At 38.4% G+C, this 14055-nt stretch overlaps 1 protein-coding gene and 1 pseudogene across 2 annotated transcripts; one reads left to right on the top strand and one right to left on the bottom strand.

The window, feature by feature from the left end:
- Positions 1-2181: 2181 nt before the first annotated feature.
- On the top strand, positions 2182-7576 carry mfsd4ab (major facilitator superfamily domain containing 4Ab; the record flags this gene model as incomplete). Its single annotated transcript, XM_083975323.1, has 10 exons — positions 2182-2411; positions 2541-2739; positions 2970-3215; positions 3732-3891; positions 4048-4163; positions 5086-5259; positions 6061-6208; positions 6297-6367; positions 7205-7325; positions 7438-7576. The coding sequence occupies 10 exons, from the start codon at positions 2182-2184 to the stop codon at positions 7566-7568; spliced, it is 1596 nt and encodes a 531-aa protein (XP_083831449.1). The 3' UTR covers positions 7569-7576.
- A 1668-nt stretch (positions 7577-9244) lies between these two features.
- On the bottom strand, positions 9245-12910 carry LOC310988161 (acidic mammalian chitinase-like; annotated as a pseudogene). The gene is made up of 7 exons: positions 12886-12910; positions 12726-12755; positions 12399-12607; positions 11711-11935; positions 11210-11460; positions 9765-9884; positions 9245-9430 (listed from the first exon to the last, which is right to left on the bottom strand). The product of its transcript is annotated as an acidic mammalian chitinase-like (transcript).
- Between the last annotated feature and the right edge of the window lie 1145 nt (positions 12911-14055).

The following is a 14055-nucleotide window of genomic DNA, read 5'->3' as shown; positions in this document are numbered from 1 at the left end:
GTCAGGATTTGCCGGAAGCCCATATTTGGCCACGACCAAGTAAAGCTTTGCCTCTCTGCAATCATTACAGGGATTAGGTATTAAGTCCTTTCTTTTATTCATGCCGAGATTATACACCAGTGAGATTCTAGTGATACAGCACATTACTCATTATTATTCATTATAGAGTACACTTTTCTAAACCCAATTAGCAGGTGCGTGTAAAAACCTCCCACATGTCTAAATAATGCAGCAGCTCTGAAATTCACCGCTTCTCCTTCTGCTGGTTTATTGGCAGGTTCGTGTTCCCATTCTGCAATATGAGTCAAGCTAAGCATTGTGTAGTGTCATATCACATGTATAGTATAGTGCAGACAGGAAATTTGTCATGCAGATAAGAAATAAAGTCAGTTAAAGTGCAGAGTAATCCTAGAAAATGAAATAAACTTCATTAACAATAACTGTTGAAACTTGACCCCTTTTATCACATTGACTCTTTCTCAAGTAGTGTAAAAAGAGAGAGAGTGTGTCAGACTTACGAACATGCCACAGGTTTAATGTTTACCATTTGAATTAGCATTTCTGCATTTTAAAAGTCAGTAGGTTACCAAATGGTTAAATTTGAATACTTTGACCAAATATTATTGTAATCCCTTCATTAAATGTTCAGACATGGGAACCACAAACAGAGTTTTTCATACCAGTCTATTCGGTAGACGTGGATATCATTCTCTGAGGCCCATGAATGTTTAAATATTTAATGTAGTATCATATCATTAAATAGTTCATGATATTATGGACCACTGATTAAAGCCTGTGGTGTGCATGATTTCAAAAAATGTAGAATAAGCTGAATGGATGGAGAAAAAGAAAGTGGGAGTGATGGGGTCTTGGCATATTTCATACCATTGTGTTAGTTCAGCTCAATACCTTTATTTGGATATACACTGTTGCCCATAACGTCGGAATTAAAACATTTTTTTTTACCTTTTCTCATGAAATGATTGTGACAATGTGGTAATTCTTGATATATATATATCTTCTCAAAACTTTATTGATCAATCTCTTCCAAACATACCACTGTGAAAATTAAACCACAGTTGAAGCAGAAGTAAGCGATCCTGTCATTTTGGAGTTAGCAGTCCCCGCCCTCGTCCCTACGTCACCACATTCACGTGCATCCCTTGGCTGCACACACAGAGAGGACCGCCCCTTTATGCCGTTCTCTCTCCTCATTGGATAAAGGTTGTAGGATACAAGGAAAGTTTTCTCCTCGGCTTACAGCAGAGCAGAGTGACTGACAGACCCGTGTTTCAGACCAAACACTTAGAAGTGATTGCTGTCGGAAGATACAACTATTTAAGACTTATATTAACACAAATATTCCGCTTACTTCTGCTTTAACCTTTGCAAACTGTGTAATTAAACAAAGTTGGGGGTATTATACAATAGGATTGAGGGCTTTGTTTAAAATTTTCAACACATATTCAGGGGATTTCATGTATAAGAATGTCCAATATTCCTCCTCACTAAAATTGAGTATGGCCACCCCTGACACGGATAAATGCGTCAAGATGTTGTGGCATACTGTCTACAAGCATGAATTCATTTCACCTGGTTAACTGGGACTCAGTATGTAATCATTGCACCTACTAATGTGTATAAAGAGGAATAAAAAAGAGCAATGCATCTGAAAACAAAATTATTCCAACATCAAGTCCTAAAATTTTTAATAGTGATTGAATTATTTAATTTACAAAATGTCCTATAGTGTTCTCAAGTTATGAAAGAAAAGACTCCTTGTCCACGATGAGACACCTGTGGGTCATCTAATCCTGAGTGATACATTTCCCATCAATAGGACTGGAAGTGCCACGACATATAAACGCAGACTTTCTGGTAGCATTTCAACACAGACACCTCTTTCTTTTTTTCTTTTTTTTTCAATGACAATCATTGACACAATTCAAATAGGCATATTCTGGTTAGAAGGTCCTCCACTTCACCCATTAACTCAGGAGGACTTCCTTTCTCAGTTAAGCAACAGGCAGAGGAGGGAGGTAAAAGCTTTAAAAGGAGATGAAGGAGTTCATTATCCAAGTCTCCACAAAACCTCCAGAGCTGCTGTGACATTTTCAAGATAGTTGAAGTAAGAAAAAAGAAAGAACAAAAGAAGTTGCATCTGTCTTCACTGTGGTAAAGATGTTTCTGGATGAGCGGATTGTGACTCTGTTCAAAAGGAATGCCCATCACACGTTGACCTACTGGAGCGTTTTCTTCAGCTTTGGACTCTGCATCGCTTTTCTTGGACCTACAATTTTGGACTTGCAATGTCAAACTAACTCGACACTCAGTCAGATTACGTGGGTGTTCTTCGCCCAGCAGTTCTGCCTGTTGATTGGCAGCTCTATCGGCGGGGTTTTCAAGCGGACGTAAGTAGATATCACAAACTCATCTTCTTCAGATTCTGCTGTGTGGCTTTGCTGTTGTTCCTGTGCATATGGTATAAAATGATTGTCTGTGAGATTATTATTGGTGTTTGTCTCTCCTCTTTCTTAAAGGTTGTTCAGTGCTCTCGCTGCCTTGTTCGTCTCCGCTCTTGTCATCTCTATAATATTTGCCGTCATCCCATTCTGTAATAATGTGCTGGTGCTGGCCATCGCCATGGCTGTGTCTGGGTTTGCGATGGGTATTATTGACACCATCGCTAACATCCAACTGGTGACCATCTATCAGAAGGACTCAGCTGTTTTCTTACAGGTAAAAAACAAAAACAGCACTGTATCTATTGATATAACACTATTTTCATTCAGTGAATACCAAAATCTACAATTTTTGTCTTTTTACAAGCATGAAAAGACACATTAAATGTAATTTTGTGCATAGAACGATATTGTCAAGTAAGGATATAATTATGTATAACTGTATTTTTGAAATGCCTGACACTAAGTTATGTCTTTGACCTTTTTGTCTTTGTCTACATTTTGCAGGCTCTTCATTTCTTCATCGGGTTCGGGGCACTGGTGAGCCCGCTGATTGCAGATCCGTTCCTCTCGGAGCACGGCTGTGGGAATCACACAGAGAACGGGACTGAGATAATGCATCATTTCAGGAACATGCTGAGAAACAGCCCGATTGCAGAGCACAACATAACTCTCAGTGAGGGAGGAGGAGGAGTGGAGGAGGAGGAGGAGTCCATAGTGCAATACGCTTTCTGGATCATGGCCGTTATTAACGTACGACACCGATCAAACCTAGATATTGAAATTTGTTAAATGTAAATCTGTTTTTTTTTGTCAGGGTTCCTATGCAAGTTTGGAAAGTATGGAAAAGTATGAAATTTGATTTTATACATTTCCAGGTCTGGAAATGTATGGAAAATGGAAACTATTATATGGAAATATATTTATCTTAATACTTATCTGGGTTTGGTCTTATCTGAAGTTATTAGGGTTAGGGTTTGGGTTAATTTTGGTTAGTTATTTTGTATGTGCTATTGTACCTTGCTACATTCACCTGGAAATTATTTGGTTACATAATGGCATATGCATTCAGAATAATGAAAACAAATGATTAATTGCATGGTTTATTTACACGATACACATCTATTTACTCAAATAATCACAAATTATTTGAATTTTTTTTACCAAGAAGTCTGGAAATTAGGGTCTGGAAAAAGTATGGAATTTGGAAATGTCAAATGTGTAGGAACCCTGTTTTGTATAAAGAGAATATTTTCCGTGCGTCCTCAGCTGCCCGTTCCCCTTGCAGTCCTGTTCCTGATGTATAAGGAACAGCTGATCCCATGCTGCCCCAGTGGCACTCCTCGTCTTCTGGACAAAGATGAACTAGCAATGGAGAACCAGCAGGGGGCGGAAGGCCCAGACGGGGAAGAGAAGGAACATGCTGGAGGTAAAGATTTTCAAAAATGAATAATGCATATGATATTTTCTTTGATTCTCAGTCAGTTTGGGTGAGGAAAAAAACAATAACAAAAAAAAAAAGACAAAACAATAAATGCCATGTTATGTGCACAATCTGTCATTCCTGACTTTTCGCTCTGCTCAGGTCATGGGGATATCTTCAGCTGCTGTCAGAATGATAACCTGCGCGGGCTGCCAGTATCCTTCTTTATGATTCATATCCTCGGTGGGATGGTGCTCTTCATGACCGATGGGATTGTGGTGAGTGAGTGAGGGGCCACAGATTATAAATAACATGATGATGACGTGCGCTTTGCAAATCATGTTCCTGCATGAAATTTTATGAATGTGTACCAAAACGTTGCTTCACTTCACAGATAGAAGAAGCACACGTTTAAAGGGATAGTTCACCCAAAAATTCAAATTGCACTCATTATCTACTCACCCTCATGTGGACTAAGGGCTGGGAGAAGTTTCAGAGTCCTCCGTGGCTTCTCTGAGTTACAGGGGGTCTCGGCGTAGCAGTGCATGTCAATATAATGGTTGCAAATAAGATAAGATAAGATAAGATTACACTTTATTGTCAGATCACTCTGAAATTTGTCTTGCGTCCCATGACGTCCAAGGTTTCACACAAATAATAACAAAATACCAAAAACATACATTTACAAAAAAGCATAAATGTTACCCTCAAAAGTCACATTTAAAGAAAAACACAAACTACCTCCTAACTCCATTCACAATGGATACCAATTGTCTTTGTAACAAAAAGATGTATGTATGTCCTCTTCCAAATTGGACGGACCAGGAAGAGGACGGACCAGAGGAGCTTCTGCTACAAACAAGCTTGAAATATAGACTTATTTAATTTTTTCTGAACAATTTCGCATTTCGGGGCTTCAATACAAGACGGACATTACATACGAGCAGCATGGAGGTATTTGGATGTTTTTTGGTGTGTCTTTTTGTTACGAAGACAGTTGGTATCCATTTGCAACCGTTATATGGACATGCACTGCTACGCCGAGACCCCCTGTAACTCAGAGAAGCCCCGGAGGACTCTGAAACTTCTCCCAGCCCTTAGTCCACATGAGGGGCAGGAGATAATGAGTGCAATTTGAATTTTGGGTGAACTATATCCCTTTAAGGCCCTTTTGTTTTGTTTTGTCTCTTTTTTTCTCAGGGAGCCTATGCCGGCTTTGTGTACACCTACGCTGTGAAGAAACCGATGCCGCTGCCTCATAAGACGGCGGGTTACCTGGCCAGCGTCTTCTGGGCCGCCATCACCGCTGGACGTCTGCTGTCCATCCCGCTCTCGTATCGGTTCCAACCTGTGAGACTGCTCCTGTTCAACCTGGTAAAGCCACAATGAAACATTCAGAGCAATATTACAAGACACTTACTTTACTTTACTTTACTTTACTTTATTTGTTTATTTGGTCGGGACAATGCATATTAATAATGGACAGTGAGTGCTAGAGTACCCACAGTAAACACACCGGATTCAGCACATGTGCTAAATTACATCCGTAGTCCCCAAAACAATACAACAAATTAACATAAAAAGTCCAAAAAGACAGAGGACCATTAGATAACAGGAAAAGTAAATTTACATAGTTACAGGGTTATACATGATTCTATATACAGTATATGTAATATATATAGCTGGAATGAACATGATTCATTGAAATATAAAAATATAAATCTATACAGTTGTGCTTGACATGATTCGATGAATTATAAAAATATATATATATATCTATACAGTAAGTTGCACTTGACATGATTATATATAATCTATATAGCTGGAATTAACACGATTCATTGAAATATAAAAATATATATCTATACAGTTGCGATTGACATGATTCATTTTAAATATAAAAATATAAATCTATACAGTTGTGCTTGACATGATTTGATGAATTATAAAAAAATATATATATATATCTATACAGTAAGTTGCAATTGACATGATTCATTGAAATATAAAAATATCTATACAGATGTGTCTGACATGGTTTGTTGAATTATAATATATATATATCTATGTAGCTATGACTGACATGATTAAAGGTGGGTTTTGACTTGAAGGTCAAAAACACTTGGTGGTATCAATACTAACTTGATCACATCCTCTCCTCTTTGTTTTTTACAGGCAGGTGCTATCGTTGTTGTGCTGATGCTGCTTATTTTCTACACGAGCAACGTCTTTTTGTTCGTCGGCACCGGTTTGTGCGGCCTGTTCCTCAGCAGCATCTTCCCCTGTATGCTTTCCTACACCGAGGACATCCTCGATTATCAAGGTGCAGTATAATTAAGTGTTTCGTGCACAAAAACAATAACAAGTGAAGCAAGGAGAGGAAATAAAAGCATCGATTTCCTTTTTTGCAGGATGTGCAACTTCAGTCCTGGTGACGAGTGCAGGCATGGGAGAGATGGTGATGCAGGTTCTGATTGGTTCTGTAAGTCCCACAAGCAGTTTTATCGGTAACACTTTAGATTAGGGAACACATATTCACCATTAACTAGGTGCTTATTAATATGCATATAAGTAGCATACTAGCTCTTTATTTGTAATTATTAAGCACGTATTAACACCTTATTCTACATAACCTTATTCTACCTCTATTACACCATGAATTAAGATTTTTCCTGATATTAACTCCTAATTATCGCTTATTCATTGTAAATTAATGTATTGTTGTTTCTGAATAATGATTGGGGCCTTGTACAGGGGCCGTAGCACAAGAACAGTAATTCTTCCTTTATCACTCTGAATTACAGTAGTATGGCATTAATGCATTAATTAGGAGTTAATATCAGGAAAAAAATGTAATAGAGGTAGATAGATAGATAGATAGATAGATAGATAGATAGATAGATAGATAGATAGATAGATAGATAGATAGATAGATAGATAGATAGATAGATAGATAGATAGATAGATAGATAGATAGATAGATAGATAGATAGATAGATACTTTATTTATCCCGAAGGAAATTCAGTTTCTCAGCTGCACAATAAACAAATAATCATTCAACAGCAAGACATAAAATGGTTTTAACAGTAGTGCTAGGTAGAATAAGGCTATAAGATGTTAATATGTGCTTAATAATTACCAATAAGGAGCTAGTAAGCTACTTATGCATATTAATAAGCACCTAGTTAATAATGTGTTCCCTAATCTAAAGTGTTACGGTTTTATCATTACAGAAATAGCATTTGCACTGGAAGAAACAACACCAGTGGAGATTTGGATTCATGTTCAGTAGTTTAATGTTGCTGTCTCATCCCCCAGATTATCCAGACTAAAGGCAGCTACAGCTTCCTGCTGTGCGGAATGATAATCGCCTGCATCGGATTCATCGTCTTCATTGGTCTCCTGCTGTTCCATCGAATGCACAGAAATTACCTCACGGGTAAAGTATCAACCAGAACCCTCAAACAAACTGCTGCTTCTCAGGGTTTTTTTGTTTTCATTCATTTGACACTAATCGTCCGCAACTTCAACTCCCTGTGAAACCCAAACAGGAACGTCGAAAAAGTCTGCCATGGTGGAGGAACCGGCGGCGGCTGTGGCAGCGGCAGTGGCAGCGGCAGCAGCGGCGGAGCAGAATGGATCTGCCAAGACAGAACAGAAAGAGGAGAGCCAGAGCAGCTGAGAGGCCGAGCAGCTGTGTTTGTCCTTCACTGTAGGAGATGAAGTATTACAAAGATTCGTCATCAAAGACTTCACATGATTTACCAAAAGTCGGCCAAAATGAGCACTATGTGGGGGAAATGACATTTGCAAAGTAGATAGCGTGCTGCTGTTAGAGGTCATAGTTCAAAGTCTTTTGTTAATTTTTTTTTTTTTTTGGTTTTGTGGATCGTAGCCAGTGTTCATTCACAGATTGTGTTGTTTTATATTGCATTATGGTTTTAGATTTACAACACAGGGATAATGAATACATCCACATAAACTTAACCTTTGTAAACTATGTTTTTCCATATGCATTGTAATCTTTTGTTTTCATATAGTTTTATGTATTTGGCATGTAAAAGGAATATGCATACTGTGTAATATGTCTATTAAACAGTTATATTGAGACAGAGAACATAGTGTAGTCCATTATTCATACAAAGATATACAACACATCGGCAACTTTTCAAATCTTTATTTGTCTTTCAAAATCAACTCTTCAAGACAACGGCATCATGTTTCACATTGTTTTGCATTGGTTGGTTGGTTGGTTTACTTTATTAATCCCTGTGAAGGGAAATTAATCGTCACCCTGTACGTACAAACATCCAACACACAATACTACAACATGACACGCATTGACAACTCAGGCAATACAATAAGTGCAATGCAATGCATTACTTAGCATAGCACACAACAGAAATCAACGTGGTGTGTTCTCCTTTAGCTTATACTCAGAGTATTAGCCTCCGTTAGCTAAGACCAAATGTAAAACAGGTTCAACTGGCCTTTGAACAGTTGAACCAGTCAATCTATAACTTCAGCTTCAGGCCCGGTTGCAACAAGAACAGGAGCTGTCGAAGACCAGACCAGCGCTCGAAGTAGGTTTTTCCTGCGCTGCAGTCACGGCCGCTGCTAGGAATTCTGGGCCCCCTGAAAGAATAGTAAAGTGGGCCCCTGCCCCCTGACTTTTCCACTTTTTTTTTCTTACACTGCAAAAACTCAAAATCTTTCCAAGAATATTTGTCCTTTTTCTTGTTAAAATGCCTCATTTCTAGTCAAAACTAATTTCTTTCCACTTAAAATAAGACTCATCATCTAAAAATGTACTGTATCACTTTCCCTTGTTTCAAACAAATTTTCACTTGAAATAAGTAGAATAATCTGCCAGTGAAAGCAAGTCAAGGCTCCACTATCAGATCTTTCTACTTATTTCAATCGAAAATATGCTTGAAAGAAATAAAAACTGTCTAGAAACAAGCTACTTTTTATGTGATGTTTCTTATTTTAAGTATAATGAGATTTGTTTTGACTAGAAATGACATTTTGACTAAAAATAAGACAAATATTCTTGGTCATTTTTGCAGTGTAGACTACATATGTATTACCATGTTTTATTAACTTTGTTTTGATGCTAATGCAGCATTACTATGAGCTGGTTCTTGTTTGTTGGGACGGGTTGCACATACCATTGGCCTTTCCAGCGCAAAACCCACTGCCACTGCTGGAACTTCCTTCAGGGGTCGTTCTCACTCCGGCAATTGGAGGAAGTCGTTGGGCAGGAGGGGCACGTGTTAAAAATAACAATAAAAACACCAGCAAATTAACTCTTTGATAAGTAAATTTCCCAGTAAACACTTCATGGACTTCACCTTCCTAATCAATAAATAAGATATTAAAGGTTGTATGTGCTTGTTCCAGATTGAGACCCTTTTTGAGATCATTAATCAAGGGATATTTCCCCTGGTTGCAGAAAGTGCCTATAGGTAGTCATCATCCATATCAATGATCCACAGTCCACACCATAGCACCTCCGAAGTTACTCTTCTTCAGCCAGTCAACCTACAGACAGCCAGAAGGGGGGGGGGGGGGGGGGGGGGGGGGGGGGGGGGGGGGGGGGGGGGGGGGGGGTTTATAGACTGCAGGTTAATTGAGGTCAAAAACACAACATTATCACAAGGCCTTTACACTGTATTTGCTGATAACTGCCTCGAGACTCCACATGCAGCATCGTTTTGTAATTATTAATACAGGGTTTGACAGGTTTGGGGATTGGGAAGCATTTTTTAGCCTATAGGTAATTCATCACAGCCAAAGAGATTTGGCCCGAGAAATGATAAAAAATAAATAAAAAAATAAAATAAAAAATAAAGTATATTCTGTGCCTGTCTGCTACCTTGATCTGGAAGCTCTTGATGTTGTCATATCCCACCCACTGGTTTCCTTGTAGGCATATGGCACATCCTGGGCCTGCTTCCAGACCTCGGTTGCTCCATCTTTTCAAAAAGCCACAGATCTGTAATGTCACAAGGCGACGTGTGACAGGAGTAGGAACTTATTCACTTCTTCATCCGGAGTCTGTGATATTCTGATAAACCGGCCCAGGAGAATATTGAGGAACAATATGAGTAAGACGTCATTAAAGCAGAAGTAAGCGATATTTTTGTGTTAATATAAGTCTTAAATAGTTATATCTTCCAATGGCAATCACTTACATAGATTGACTATGACTCTATAAGACAAAAATTATTTAGTAAAGTAGATCCAAATAATGAATTTGTGTGGTTGGACGATGCTGAGAAGCTAAAACTTCTTTTTTATTTGAATATTTTTGCATTTTCTTTATTTCTTGAAAAGGCTTGGGCAATGAGACGAAGAGCGATATATTGTTGAGTACTGAAAGTGATCTTAAATTGTTTATTTATGTCACACCTGTGTGGCAAGTAACACCAACAGGAAGGACTGTCTAGTTTTTGTTTTTTTGTATTTGTTATTGTGTCTTGTAATCCCATATGGGATGGGCCACAGTGGTGGCATGACACGAAAATAAAACATTAATTCATTCATTCATTCATACATAGAGTGTTTGGTCTGAAACACGGGTCTGTCAGTCACTCTGCTCTGCTGTAAGCCGAGGAGAAAACTTTTCTTGTATCCTACAACCTTTATCCAATGAGGAGAGAGAACGGCATAAAGGGGCGGTCCTCTCTGTGTGTGCAGCCAAGGGATGCGCGTGAAAGTGGTGACGTAGGGACGAGGGCGGGGACTGCTAACTCCATCTGCTGACAAGAAGTTAGCCAAACGACCGGATCGCTTACTTCTGCTTTAATAAAACAATACATATGTAGTCTACACTGCAAAAACACAAATAATTACCAAGAATATGTGTCTTATTTCTAGTCAAAACTAATCTCATTATACTTAAAATAAAAAACATCACATAAAAAGTTGCTTGTTTCTAGACAGTTTTTACTTCTTTCAAGCATATTTTCACTTGAAATAAGTAGAAAAATCTGATAGTGGAGCAAGTTTTTCTTCCTTATTACAAGCACAAAAAACTTGCTTTCACTGGCAGATTTTTCTACTTATTTCAAGTGAATATTTGTTTGAAACAAGTGAAAATTATCTAAAAACAAGTTCATTTTTAGGTGATGAGTCTTATTTTAAGTGGAAAGAAATTAGTTTTGACTAGAAATAAGACATTTTAACCAGAAAAGGGACAAATAGTTTTGGAAAGATTTTGAGTTTTTGCAGTGTAAGGGGGGGAAAAAAGCGGAAAAGTCAGGGGGCAGGGGCCCACTTTAGTATTCTTTCAGGGGGCCCAGAATTCCTAGCAGTGGCCCTGCACCACATTGAAGTAAACAGAGGGCTACATTGAGCAGTCATTAGGGTCCCAAGAGCCATGGAAATCATAGGACATGACACTGATCATATTAACACAGAGTGAGCCATGATGTTACTATTGACAAACCACAGATTCTTACTGTCCGATCTTGGGAATCTGAGTCATCTGTGTCTTTTCCAGCTGCAGACATCAGAAGACGAGCCCTGTTGCTCTGCTTGGCCTCGTCTTCAAAGGCTGCTCTCAGCTCCTGTTGAATGCCAGCATATATACCGTAAATATAAAATATTTAGTGTTAACTGAACTTAGTTTGTAACCCGGTCAGGTTGTGAATTGTTTTTGCTTTAATACGCTTTTATTTATCAATGTTCTTTGGAAACACCACAGGGAGGGGATTTAGTTTAGCTGAAACTGAACAGTTTTATGAGGTAATAAATGATCCAAATATATTTGAAAAACTGTGAGAGTAAACTCTAAACAGGAAACTGTTGTGAACAAACCTCCAGGAAAACAGGGTAGTACTGTTTATCCTCAGCAGGGCTTTCTCTGTTGGCTGGATACTCCCAGTCAATGTCAAGCCCATCAAACTCAACAGGTGATTAACAATGAATTAGGTGATTCTCATTGTTTAGAGTGAGAAATGTGCAGATTTCTGCACATTATCTCACCCTGCAGATCCGAAGTTCCACCCTCCGACTGACAGGAGAGTCTTCAGGTTTCCATTTCTGTCAAGGAACTGAACATTTATAGTGGCAACAACAAAACACTGGTGTAAATTTATTGATTTATTGAAACTCAAAATCATTCCAAGAATACTTGTCTTATTTCTTGTCAAAATGTCTCAGTTTTAATCAAAACTAATCTCTTTCCACTTAAAATAAGACTCGTTGCCTAAAAATTAACTTGTTTTTAGATAATTTTCACTTGTTTCAAACAAATTTTCAATTGAAATAAGTAGAAAAAATCTGCCAGTGAAAGCAAGTTTTTTTGTGCTTGTAATAAGAAAGAAAAACTTGCTCCACTATCAGATTTTTCTACTTATTTCAAGTGAAAATATGCTTGAAAAAAGTAAAAAGGGTCTAAAAAACAAGCTACTTTTTATGTGATGAGTCTTATTTTTTAGTATAATTAGATTTGTTTTGACTAGAAATAAGACAAATATTCTTGGTAAGATTTTGAGTTTTTGCAGTGTTCTTCAGGCCGTTGAACTGACTGTAAAGCTCCAAATCGTTCCACTCATACAGTAGGTGGCCAGTCGGTTGTTCTTAATGGTGGCGAAGGCGCACAGAAGATGGGTACTACACATGGGTCGATGTCAGTGGGCATATAAATGGTGGGGGGGTGGTCTGTATACTGTGCCCAGTTTGTGAAGTAGCACGACAGTATGAAGGATGAGTCTTGGATACACGAGGAATCCATTATTTACAGACCAAACCCACCGTGCGCTGCAATTTCTGACCATAAAAAGAAAAAATAAACATATGCGCTGTATATCATATTCATAAAAATGCTTACCAAGCTGTGCGTGCAGCAGCAGGGCCAGAGCTGTAAAAGTAAAAACACACAGTTATCTCTGAGCAAAAGAAATAAGTGCAGCCTAAAATGTAATAAAGTGTCTATCCACATCTTGGGAATATAAATTCTCAGCAGACCGGCTGTTTCAGCACAGACTTACCCGTCACAAACAGTACTTTGCCCATGACTAGACCTTGTACACATAGGTCAACCAACTCTGCCCTACAAAGGCAAAGTGCCGTATCTGTACAAATGCCAAACAGCTTTTTGTGTTTTTCATTGTCAGGTTTAAGCATCAAATTATGAATAACCATAATTCTATAGTCTATAATTGATTAGATAAAGGTGGACTGAATTAAATGTATTTTGTAGTTTGTCTTTCTGACCAATTTTGAAAGTTTAATGGCAGATAATGCACTTTTGCCTTGGTTTTGGTGCAGATACTGCACTTTGGCTTGGTATTAGCTACAGATATGGCACTTTGTCTTGGTTTTGGTGCAGATACTGCACTTTTGCCTTGGTTTTGGTGCAGATACTGCACTTTGGCTTGGTATTAGCTACAGATATGGCACTTTTGCCTTGGTTTTGGTGCAGATACTGCACTTTGGCTTGGTATTAGCTACAGATATGGCACTTTTGCCTTGGTTTTGGTGCAGATACTGCACTTTGGCTTGGTATTAGCTACAGATATGGCACTTTGCCTTGGTTTTGGTGCAGATACTGCACTTTGGCTTGGTATTAGCTACAGATATGGCACTTTTGCCTTGGTTTTGGTGCAGATACTGCACTTTGGCTTGGTTTTGGTGCAGATACTGCACTTTTGCCTTGGTTTTGGTGCAGATACTGCACTTTGGCTTGGTATTAGCTACAGATATGGCACTTTGCCTTGGTTTTGGTGCAGATACTGCACTTTTGCCTTGGTTTTGGTGCAGATACTGCACTTTGGCTTGGTATTAGCTACAGATACGATCGGCACTTTGCCTTGGTTTTACTCCAATGGAGTTTCACAGTGCTTTTTTGGATGGACAGCAAAATAAAAAGCCCAATAACTCTGGACATTTTTGCAGTACCAATATCAGATTCTACCAGATTGAAGAGACTATGCCACACTTTTGATTGGTCGAAAAAAAAATTGGAAAAAAATGTGGATACTGTACTTTTCCTTTGTAGGGCAGAACTGGTGCACTCACTTTTTATAAACACCTGATACTGTGTGTGTTCAAATATAACATAAATGGGAAATCTGCCAAAATAGGTGTTTATTTGTAAATGGTTGTTTCAGAAATGATTGTCAAATGTGCTCACTTAAGGAGCAGTATGTGATTACTTA

This window comes from Trachurus trachurus (genome assembly GCF_905171665.1).
Source record: "Trachurus trachurus genome assembly, chromosome: 7".
Classification (NCBI taxonomy): Eukaryota; Metazoa; Chordata; class Actinopteri; order Carangiformes; family Carangidae; genus Trachurus; species Trachurus trachurus.
The sequence above is the reverse complement of the archived record's forward strand: the minus strand, read 5'-3'. Positions and strand labels throughout refer to the sequence as shown.